This window comes from Osmerus eperlanus, chromosome 28, assembly GCF_963692335.1.
Source record: "Osmerus eperlanus chromosome 28, fOsmEpe2.1, whole genome shotgun sequence".
NCBI lineage: Eukaryota > Metazoa > Chordata > Actinopteri > Osmeriformes > Osmeridae > Osmerus > Osmerus eperlanus.
In genome coordinates, this window is record NC_085045.1 from 6,391,410 (window position 1) to 6,403,465 (window position 12,056).

The window sequence follows — 12,056 nt, forward strand, 5'->3', positions numbered from 1 at the left end:
ACCTTTCCGCGACAGAGTGGTCCGATGAGTGAGGCACAAACGTACTTATATACAATGGATAGACAAGTTCAAATATAGTGTCCACGGAACATTTCCTTACATGGTCAACCATGGTCAGCAAATGGGTGTACAGTATAAAGGGCAAACAGGTGATGGCATCATAACTCATGGAAGTCCTGTTTTTACATCTTTCCTTCTTGCTGCTTACAGAGCGTTACGACCGAATGCTTCCCATGTCTATATGCGGACTGTAAGGGGCCTCACTGTATGACCTCTTGACCTCTTGTTAAATGAACCACGGCGGCCCGGGTTCTTCGGGGGGTTGGGCTGCTTGACGCGCATTTGACTCCCTGCTTCGTCTGACTTCTCCGACAGCAACACCTTCTTCGAGGTCAAGTCCATCTCCAACCAGGTGTGGAAGTTCCAGCGCTACCAGCTCATCATGACCTTCCACGAGAGGCCCGTGCTCCCCCCTCCCCTCATCATCTTCAGTCACATGACCATGGTCCTCAAGCACCTCTGCTGTCGCTGGCGGAAACACGACGATGACGAGAGAGACTACGGCCTGAGTCAGTGACACCTCGGTTTCAACTGAAATGTATTATTCAGTATGGCTTAATCGTGCCTCGTAATGGGATTCGTATTCTTGTAGTGCTTCGGTCAGGCAAGCACAGATATGCATTAAGACACAGATGGCAAGCTATCCTACAATTTGCCAAAGAATTGACGATGGTTCAACTTGAACGTTTTGCACATGCAGCAAACTGCACTGCATGCATTGTTGGGACTTGTTTTGTTTTCGTTGCTTTCCTTTTCCTAACCGAGCATCTGTTGCCCTCGACAGAGCTGTTCATCACCGAGGACGAGCTGAAGAAGGTGCACGACTTCGAGGAGCAGTGCATCGAGGAGTACTTCATGGAGAAGGACGACCGCTTCAACTCCTCCAACGACGAGAGGATCCGCGTGACGTCGGAAAGGTTGGGGTGCCACTTCACGAGTCAACTGTACACGCTGCACTCAAAAGAATACTATACTATGTACAGTACCAGTCAAAAGTTTGGACACATTTTCCCATTTGACTGGTACTGTATATGTCATGTATTATATTACGTATATTATATATTCCATTATTATATATTACACGTCGCTAATATTACACTTAGACGCTATTTCGGATATCTCTCTGTCGTTCCAATTTCTCTGCTGTTCCTGGCTCCTTGCCCCGCGTCTTCTGTGTCAGGGTGGAGAACATGGCCATGCGCCTGGAAGAGGTGAACGAGAGAGAGCACTTCATGAAGGCCTCCCTGCAGACGGTCGACATCCGCCTGGCCCAGATGGAGGAGCTGATTGGCCGCATCGCCGTGGCCCTGGAGCGCGTGACGGGCGTGGAGCGCGGCGAGGTCAACAAGGTGCGCTCCCGCACCTCCTCCGACTGCACCGACTCGGCGTACGTCCTGCGCCAGAGCAGCTTCAACAGCACGGAGGGCAACCCGTACCGCCTGCAGGAGGCGCTGGAGGGCGGGGCCGAGGGCTCCATGTCCCCGCCGTCCCCGACGGGCATGGCGCCGCGCTCGCGGAGCCACTCCTTCTACGTGGGTGGCGGGCGCGAGCGCGGCGGCGCCGGCGACCGGGCGGACAGCTTCTTCAAGGAGCGTTCCCTCAGCCTGCACCGGGCCAACAGCTCGCAATCGGTGGCGTCCGGAGCCGCCACCAGGGAGTCTAAGCCCCTCCCCCTGGCCACGCTGTCCGTCTCCCAGCAGCACCGCCCATCCTCCTGCATCGACATCTACGTGTCGGCGTCGGACGAGGCGGGGCCCGGCGAGTCCTTCCTGGACCCGTTGAGGATGGGCTCGCCCTTGCGCCGCGAGTCCTCCCTCCACTCGGAGATCATGGAGGCGGTGCTGTCGGGAGGGCGGGAGTACGGCGGCGGGCCGGGCGACAGGCACTCCGAGGGCGGCGGGGCGGTGTTCGAGGACAGCGCCGCCGCCGACCTGTCGCTGTGCTCCGCCCACCTGCTCCCGGACGGCGCGCTGCCGCCTTGGGACGTGGAGCCCTCCCCGCCGCCGTCCGCCGGCCTGCTGGAGCGCTCCAAGAGCAGCCGCTACCTCTCCGCCTCCGGGGCGGGCTTCCTGGACGAGCCGTCGATGGTCAAGTCCCACAGCATGATGTTCACGCCGCGCAGCTGCTACGGGGGCCTGGGGGCGGGCGTCCAGGTGAAGGCGGCCGAGTACACCAGCATCACCGACTGCATCGACACGCGCTGCGTCTCCACGCCGTACACGCCGGCCGAGCGCTCGCACTCGCCCGGGGGCTCCACCTCCTTCCCCTTCGACAAGCCCCAGGACATGATCGCCTCGCACCCGGAGCGAGAGGCCGAGCTCAGCCACACCGAGTCGGACCCCGAGGACCCGGAGGAACTGCTGCCGGCCCCCGAACCCCACCGCCTGGGGGGCCTCGGGACCCCCCACCGCTCCACCTTCTCCAGGATGGAGCGGGCCAACAGCTGCTCCTCGGACGACTCCCACCCGTCCCTGGCCCCGCCCCACAGGAAGAGCCTGTCGGTGAGCGAGCGGATGGAGAGGGGGGGCGGCGCCGGGGGGGACAGGGGCCGGGGGCTGGGGGCCCGGAACCCCTTCCTCAGGAGCAAGTCAGGGGCCAGGCCCGAGGCAGCCAAGACAGACAGCCTTTCCATGAGGAAAATGGCGGCTCCCTCTGCCTTCCGTAGCTTTGACAGCAGGCACAACTACACGTGACAATGAGGAGGGGGTGGGCACATCGTTGTTCTTCAGTATGACAGGGCCGGGGGGGGGGGGAGGGGGCAGGGGGAGAGGTGGTATGAGTTTAGGGACAGGGTCCCAGCAGTCTAAAGAGGTACAGTATGACTCTAGGGTAGTTTCACCTCCTCCCGTAGCTTACACTAACTAGGTGTTTGGTGATGAAAGTTTTTGTTGTGCTGTCTTCCGCCATTTTGTCCAGTCGACATGCTGTCACCGTGTTATACATCACAACATCAATCATTATTCCACCTATAGTATGGTAATTGTTCTCTTAACTGTCTGATACACTAGTCTAGTCTCGAATTGAGATCGGTAAACAGATTGACGTGGCCTCGGGGCTGGATGTCTGTCCCATTCCTTGCTTGGCTGCCCTTTCTACCTCCTCGCCCAGTAAACTCCCCAATCCAGAGGATGCTACTGATGGCTGCTTGTGTTTCTCCCAACACCTGTAGCAATATTGGGCTAGTGTCAAGCAGTAGGGACTCCAGCTGCACACACATGATGAATGAGAGGTCTAGTGAGAGAATGGAACCCCACTCAGAGTAGCTGGAAGTCCTTAAAGAAACTGGTTTGTAACTATTTTCTGTTTCCTCTCCTTTGAACCATTTATCATGGGTGTTACATAGTCCTACAACAGGGCAGCAAAAGCAAAAATCTATTTTAAGATGGGAGATTCTCTGCATACTGTATACCACGGCAGTTTTCACCTCAGATCCTGTGACACACACATGCACACACTAGGGCATACTGACAGGCAGCATGAAAGGCCCTGTGTGATGCCATGTAGGCTGCAGCGGCAATTTATTCATATTATACCGAGGTTGCAGTTCCCAATCTGGAATCTCAGTTCTGAACACAAGAGAGAGCTGTGAGCCTATTTAAGGAGTCTTCCTGGAAGCGCACATTAAAACTGAACGCGTAAAAAGTGGAACTATTATTTTGAAACCAAACAATCATGGAGCATTGCTGGTAGTGGTGCCGTTCTTCCGCAATGTCTGCAGGCGATGTTTTCTGTGTTAACCCTCGTGCTGCCTTCGGGTCACATGACCCAAAGGTTCATAACGAACCATCATTGTGTTTACCCAATTTTACCCAATACAAAACCAAATAAAAATACTTTTCTTTTAACCTTCGCAATGTGGGGGGTCTGAGACAGCCCGACGGTTAAAAGAAAATGCTTCACTTTGTTTTTGTATGCGGTAAAGTTGTCGCAATACGACGGTGGGTCACAATGACTGATGGGTCAGAACGACCCGAGGAGAACACAAGGGTTAAAGGTCTGACACTAGGCCGCAACTATCACCTGGATCCGTCCTTATACTTTTCTGTCATTCACTCCTTCTGTCATTTCGTTTTTTCTTTCCAAAACAAATTCCCACACAAAAGTTCAAAACTCCTCCAGCTGACCACGGTTTCAGGGACCGTCGACCATTTCCATTTGCGAGTCGTGTCCATTTTGAAGACCAAAAAGGAACGGCGAGAAATTCAGTTTCAAAAGGAGAGGGGCAGCCTCCCAGATGAATGAACACCCAGCTAGCCCATGCGTGGATGTGTTCTGCATTCATTCAGTCAGCTCTCTCAGCAATGCATTTTTAAGAAGGAAAGGTAGATTTCAGATTGAGATCAGAAGATGGCAGAGAATCAGTACGTTTTGAAATCTCTTTTATTTCTTGATATTGAAAAAGTCAGCAGTAGAAAAAGAGACGAGTGGCATTTACATGACATATTCTCCAATCAGTCATTTTTCATGTTTGTGTTTTTATATTTGCTCTACTTCATTGATTATATTGTATTCATTTTTGATTGATTACTAGATTTATTGTCATAGCTTCTTGCTTACTATTAAGAAGTGATTTCCTGTTTGAAATACTAAATTTTTAAATCTTCTCAGTGATATTTTGTCTAATTTAAAGTATTTTGAATTATTACAAGATTTTAAAATGAATAAAAGGTGACACCTATAAGCACTAAATGCTGATGTATTATATTATTTACTAAATATATTATATAATGACTATATTGTAAATCTGAATCATATTTGAAGTATTTCATAAATTCCTATATGTTTTTCACCAAATGGATTAAGAGTTATCTAAGTACTGAAGTAATTTAGTTGACATGGCAATACAGCTGCAAGCATTACCAAATGTAGGGCATCTTGTTGGCAAGGAGTGGCAACATTGACAGATACTCAACATTAAATGTGCTTATTTTAAATTCCTTTATATATTGCAACACATTACCAAGATCACTTCCTCTTAATCTGTAGTCCTCCAGTGGTTCATTTATTGTAAATCTAATCCTCGAGACAGTGTTTATCTCCGGCATGTTACAGTTTGTAATACTGGAGAAAACACGTTGATTTCATGCTTTAAAAACACATTGCGCAAGACACTAGGAGAACTAGGACGTGAGTCAGGCATTCTGGGTAACGTTGTTCTTCTGACCGGCTGCTCTCTCTGTATCTTTGCTCTTGTTCTAAATGTTTGATTTGCCTTATACATGTCCAGTACTGTGTTATCAGCGCCTTTCTTCACTAGTGAGGTTGTACTGGCCGAGAGAGCTGTAAAGTATGAATTTGCACACCAAAAATAAAAGAGACATTTTATTAGAAAAAAATATATATATTTTAAAATATATATATTTTAAAATATATCTCTTCAGTAGAAGGCTTCCACTAAATCACTGTGCTTCATACATTCAACCCAAACTCTTACGGGAACTTAAATCTCAAATGTCCTGTGTTCTCATTGCAGAAAAGGAAATGTGATATCATGACCTCTCACTCTAATGGTGTTCTGCCAAACTCAACCCCTGTTGTTTGCACAGGGTTCAAAGTTCAAGATGACCATTGCAGTCATGAGCAGTGTGAGCAGGTACACTGTAGGCCAGTAATTATGTGGGTGGATTTTATCCTGATTTGGCTTAATCTGCTTTCCCACTGAAGGACAAAACAGCCTTTTATACCATCGCTACATCCACACTTATGTACCTGAATGGACTGGATAGGTTTGATAACAGAACAATCAGGTGGATATCATGTTGCACCCCATCCATTCCCTTCAGATATACACAAGTGCCTAGTGGACAGAGTAACAGCTAGGAATACAGTTTGTTTTGTTTTTGGTCCATAGGAGTGTGTTGGTTTGGGTTGATTAGTCTGGTCTATGCCAGTGAGTTCAGCGGTCTTCTCACCTGTTTCATGTTTCCTAAAGGAGGACATGAAATCATACCCATGTCCATAGCACTTCTTAACTCATGTGTAAATGCTTTGTACATGTTTTGTATATGTTGCAGTGGCTGTTGTACAAGATATGACTATATCTAATCAAAGGGAGGTCTGTCTGTGTGTGTGTGTGTGTTGTGTGTGTGTGTGTGTGTGTGTGTGAAAGAGAGAGGACCCTGAAGCAGAGATGACAGTAGTCTGATACTGAGACGTGTGCCAATGCGATCCAACTAAAACCCAATGTACAGTATTTTTTAAATATTTTCCTATACTGTAGCATACAGTTTTGTGAATCATAGACTACGGTTATAATGCCAATGAAGTTTTTATTTTCCTCAAATATGTCAGTGAGTACTTGTACGCTAAAGAGGAGTCCGAGCACATGTTTTTTTTCTGCAATAATGCTGATATTGTAGTTTGAAATCGAGGGTACTTACATTCCTGCAGGCTCACTTTAGTGTAATTTCATGCATGCGGTTCTTCCACTGGGATTGTACAGATATGAACTCTGTAAAACTCTGAGAGAGATTATACATTGATTCACAGTAGTGAGTATTTGGATGCAAATACACATCTGTATTCTTCAATGTGAAAAGGATTCTGTCCGGCATGCATTAATAAATAAAGAAATGAATAAGTACATTTGCCTTTTTCTTTTGTTTTCTGTCGTGCTTTTTTCAGCCACAAATGTGGATATATATTGTGTAATTGTGTATAAGCCAACTACAAAAGATACATATTTTTTATTTAATCATATTTCTATAGGGCCTTGGAGTAGCTTCATGTCGGTACTATTCAGCCAGTTCCCATTAATATTAATGTACATAATTGTGCTGATGACGATACATGATGATATATGCCTACTGACGTTTGAACTCCTTCAGCGTTTTTGTTATGAATTTGTGAACATCAAAGATACGCCCTTTGTCTCTGACACTGCAAAATAACATCTCCTGCGGTTCACATTTACAGCTGGCAGACTGCCCCTTTCAATTCACTGTGCGCGGGACAGGTTTCGTGCGTCAGTTTCCTGTGCTCAAATCTAGAATGCGTAGATGACATCTTGCTATAAAAGGCCATGTTTACTGACCCATATAGAACAGAAGGTAGACCTACTTGAAAGTAGGATATTCATGGGCGTTCGCTTTGGTTCAAAATAGCTTAGTCTTAACCAGACTGGGTTTCCTACTTTTAACCGGTGCATGACAGCGACGCGCGAGTTCAGCTTCAGTTCAGAGGAAAGAACATTCTGTTCTATACACGTGGGCGTGCTCTCTCTCTCTCCCTCTCCCTCTCCCTCTCTCTCTCTCTCTCTCTCTCAAACACACCCACCACCCACCAGGGTAAAGAGTTCGTTGAAATAACTTGTCAATAACAACGTGCACTCATTCTACTCGTGAGAAGGGTAGTAGCATTTTCTAGCAGATAGATATCGTTTTCAGAAAGTTTGCACTTCTGGTCCCATCGTTGTCGTTATATACTCCCTTTCATTTTCCAGCCTCTTTGTAACAGTATATTTCATTGAAATCAACAGTGGCGCATTGCGTTTTCCGCAGAGTTATTACATCCGTATGTGCTCCTAAATCATTACCAACGTCTACTTTGTTTTGCATGGGACTTGTGTAGGGAAAGGGAAGCACAGATCCAAAAGGAGGCGGGTACACGCCGAAGCTCAGCAATATTTTCCCAGAACTGTGTCCTTGGATGAACCCCCCATTGCATTCAGGGAACGAGGAGTTTACATCGAAGAGAAAGCTCTTGTTACGCACAGTCCTATTGGCTAGACTGTCCTGCCCGGGTGCTTTCTTGATATTATAGGCTAGACACATCCTCTGATGCATTTCTGTTCCAATGAAGTTCTATATGATAATGAATGCATGATATCTGATATGCTCCAGCGATAGGCTATTAGGCGAGGCCATATGATTCATAAATTGTTGACACAGTCTTTCCGGCAAACGTTTGTAGCAATGCGTTTCAAAGGGAAAGACTAATGTAAGCGATTTCACTTCTTACTTTAAGTGCAATGTAGACTACTTTTAGAAGGATCATGAAACATTCTTAGGCTATGGAAAGGGTAAAACCGCGAAATGGCTACTCCCTTCGCCTGAAAGCCCGGACATGTGTGCCATTTTCAAAATAGCGACCTGCTACTCGGGGGTTACGAGGATAGTTGCATACATATGGGTAAACATGTTGGTAAACGGGAAACCAGAGAACGACCACTCTACTTCCATTCAGGAAACGAAGGTGTGCACTAGATTCAATCACTGCCATTACATGTAGAAGGTAACCTACATTAAAACAATTGATGGATTTGACCCTAGTGCAGTTATTGGAATCTATGTGCTGCTACGTTAACCGTTATGGATTTACTGCTCTTGAAAAAGACGTCGCCTAGTGTTTGCTCTCCCTACTATTGGTCAACCGCTCCCTCAATCAATCAATGAACGGGCTCTTCCAAGTAAATACGTCAGGGTTAGTAGTAGCCAATTGCCAGGACGCTTTATTCCGACTCTCTGGGATTCCTCGAAATTGTTCCTTGGAGTTGGGAGGACTCATTGCTCTTGCAGTAAAATAGAACAAGTTGTCGCATGTGAGCGCACAGACAATCTGGTTATCTCAACAGCGAACTTATCTTGCTTCGTTCTGTGATATTTACACGCGAGGACATGCTTTTGTCTATTTTGTTTGTTCCAAGTTAACAGACGGATGTATTTAAGTGAAAAACAGACAAACATTTAAGTTGACACGTGTGGATGTCTCACCACGTTTCCTGACCTTCCTGTGGCGAAGTGATTCAGGGAAGCTGATGCGCACGTTTTGTTTTCTATCTCAAGTCGGAATTGTTTGAGCGGGTTTATCGGTGATGATGATGTCGGAAACTGATGTCGACGCTAAATGTTTAGTCTCAATTTCAAATCCACAGTCTACAGGGCACGGTTGTCCAGATATTGGGGAAACTGATGACTTGACCAAAGAAAACCAGGAGAACAGGACTTTATTGATGGTGGCGATGATTTTGTTGGACCTAAATAAATGCGACCAAAGCACACTTAACGTATCATCTGGCGTGGGCACTACAAGGTGCTTGGCAGAGAGTGTTACCCAAAACCAGGATATGGGACACCGTGGTCGCCGGTTAACCGGAGACCGTCGGGGTAATGGTCGGGTGCGAAAGGAAGCAAATCAGTCTTGGAACAAGAAGACGGTGATTATGCCGGTGTCTACCGATAAGAGGCATTGCTGTCCTTTTTCCGGCTGCGGGAAAATGTATGGCAAGTCATCTCACCTCAAAGCCCACTTGAGGGTACACACTGGTAAGCATATGCGTTATATTAGTGTTTGTTCAACGTGTTATGTGAAATGTGCAATCATAACATTTCACAACAAAGGGGTCAAGGGTAGGTGTGAGATGTGTTTACGTGGACACAAAACATATAGCTTCGTTTCTTTTAATTACAAGCACGGCAGGGGTGTGACCGCGGGTAAAGAATGCGCGCATGGGGCGGTGCCATATCCTTAAGGGCCACAGGTTGTTAATGTATTGATGGCTATTAGAAGACAGAATCATATATATAAACTATTTAGGATAGGTACAACAAAGACCAAAGGTCTTCCAAATCTGCTGAATAATCAAAAATTGAGGTGTTTTTGAATAGGCTATATCATACGGGTCACTGCGACATTGCCGCCCACGGCGCCCGGTGATAACCCCAGTGAGGCGCAATTTCCTCATACGTCATGTAACACACTTCACGCTCCCTCACTCATTGGAGTTGTAAACAGGGAACATGTGGTTTCGAGTAGGGCACGTGGGTGGGTGGGTGGTGCACAAGCCACTGCATGTTGTTCACTCATATCACAACAAGAAATTGCACAACGTCCATTTGTCTTTTTTGTTTGATGATGACAAATTCACACCTACGCTGTTAGTGATACTAAAAATCCTTGTTCTGAATTGATTGAACTGTCATTTGTTAAAAACAATTGCAAAAAAATTAAATAAACAAAGTTAAAACTCCTAGATAAATAGGGGATTTGTTTCACAGGAAATACCCTATGTACACACAAATGACATGTTTACTCACAAAAAAAGGAAAGGGAGAAAGGAGAAAATCGAAACGCAGTAGTTTGTCTATCCTTGCAACCAATTGATCGTTTTGTGGGTGTTGCCAGACGAAGTTTCGCCTTCCTTCTCCTCCTTCATGGAGAGCAACAGACACGTGATGATTGCTTAGGTGTGTAATTTGGGTATTGACTGGGAGGATAACAGAACAGTGTGTACTTGTTTATGGTTGGAGCATTTTTGAAGTGAGGTCACCTCAACCTCTGGAGAAGTGTTCAAAATGTCAAGATCAAAATCTTTTGAGATTATTCATTTGCACTTCTGGGAATGATTGTAAAATGGTACCAAACTACACAAATAACGGAATCATTACTGAATGTCTCCGATGACCTCACAGTCTTACCCTGACCTTTTTTGCTTCCTTAAAAACTGTGTGTTGACAGGCGAGCGACCCTTCCAGTGCACCTGGCCCGACTGCTGTAAGAAGTTCTCCCGCTCGGACGAGCTCACCCGCCACTACCGCACGCACACCGGCGAGAAGCGCTTCACCTGCCCGCTGTGCGACAAGTGCTTCATGAGGAGCGACCACTTGACCAAACACGCCCGCCGCCATGCCGGCTTCGACCCCAGCATGCTGGAGAACTCGACCGCCAATAGGCGCCGTTCCTCCCTCTCTGCGTCCTCCTCGGATTCTGGTGACCTGGCCGTCGCCGGGGTCTGAGGCACACCCCGTACACACGGCGGGGTTACGTAACGTTACACACACACGCTTACTGTACACACACACATGCCTAATTCACACACCGGAGCACAATCATCCTGTGGATGTCTTTGACTTTACGTAGGCTGTGGTTCAATGTAAGACACACACGCTGCGCTTGTACAAAGCCCTTCCTGACAGAAAGACATGATGAATGTTGTATTGTAATGTAAATACTGTAGTGTTAGTAGATATATAGGCTAGACTTGGACTGTCAAGAGAACATATGTACCGACTTTGGTTTGTGTCTTTCCCTGGCAGACTAGCGGTCATTTGTTTCTCTAAACTCTTTATGAAATACAATGTGGTAAATAGGTTCTGTTATACTGGGCCACAATGCCATGTTAAATATTTGATATCAGATCTATACTGACAACACTCTCCAGCACAGACCAGATTGCAAAAGAGCAGTGGACTTTGCCATCACCAATCTGTTACAAATATGTGAATTATATGTGTGATTTCACAGCGATGTTCTCATGAATATGATTACAAAAATATATTACTGTTTATGCGCAGCTTGAGTCTTCTGTACATGTTTTTGAGGATCAGCAAATAACTGAAGTATTGTCAAAAAGGGCCCTCTGGTGGAGTGATGTGATAACAGTCAATAATTATAGCATATCTTGATATCACAATCACAAGCCTTTGATGTCTGTTTTTACAATTGATACTTTGTTCCATATCCATAATGTAGATATGTGTGCCTAATTAATCTAGTTGTTCTAAGAAAATATCAGTTTTAAAGATTCACCTCCCCAGTCACATCTTTTTCAGCGATCTCCTAAAGAGTTCACTGTAGGGGTAGATCAGGTTGAGATTGAATGCCATCCCATTTGTGAACAAATAATAGTTGTTGTGAATGAATGCGTACAGTTACCTTTGTGGCTCTTGTACAGATTTGCACATTGCAGCATATAATTGTAAATGTGAGATGGTGAATAGGTTTCTATTTACCAACACTGCTATATTCCACACAGTTTGTGCCTTCATGGTCATTTGACTAGTTTTCTAATATCCATATGAAAGGCTCAGAATTACATGATACTGTGTGACTGAGACAAGTGTGTGCATAGCAGTGTAATTCACTGGCCAGAAGGTTTTATTAATAAAGAATTATCTTCGTATGCCTTTTATTCATTATTTACATACATACATACATACATACATACATACATACATACATACATACATACATACATACATTGATATCAGTGTAAGACC

General features: G+C 45.9%; 2 protein-coding genes across 2 annotated transcripts in view; both read left to right on the forward strand.

Moving 5' to 3' along the window:
• Positions 1-3,788, forward strand: part of trpm3 (transient receptor potential cation channel, subfamily M, member 3) — a 33,503-nt gene extending 29,715 nt beyond the window's left edge. Inside the window, 3 exon segments of the mRNA XM_062454093.1 lie at positions 376-569; positions 845-977; positions 1,241-3,788. Of these exon segments, the coding sequence (XP_062310077.1) occupies positions 376-569; positions 845-977; positions 1,241-2,753 (1,840 nt within the window). The 3' untranslated portion in view covers positions 2,754-3,788.
• Positions 3,789-8,081: 4,293 nt separating this feature from the next.
• klf9 (Kruppel like factor 9) lies at positions 8,082-11,959 on the forward strand. The gene is made up of 2 exons (XM_062454303.1): positions 8,082-9,323; positions 10,516-11,959. Exons 1-2 carry the CDS (start codon positions 8,873-8,875, stop codon positions 10,791-10,793), a joined length of 729 nt encoding a protein of 242 aa, XP_062310287.1. The 5' UTR covers positions 8,082-8,872; the 3' UTR covers positions 10,794-11,959.
• The last annotated feature ends 97 nt before the right edge of the window (positions 11,960-12,056 follow it).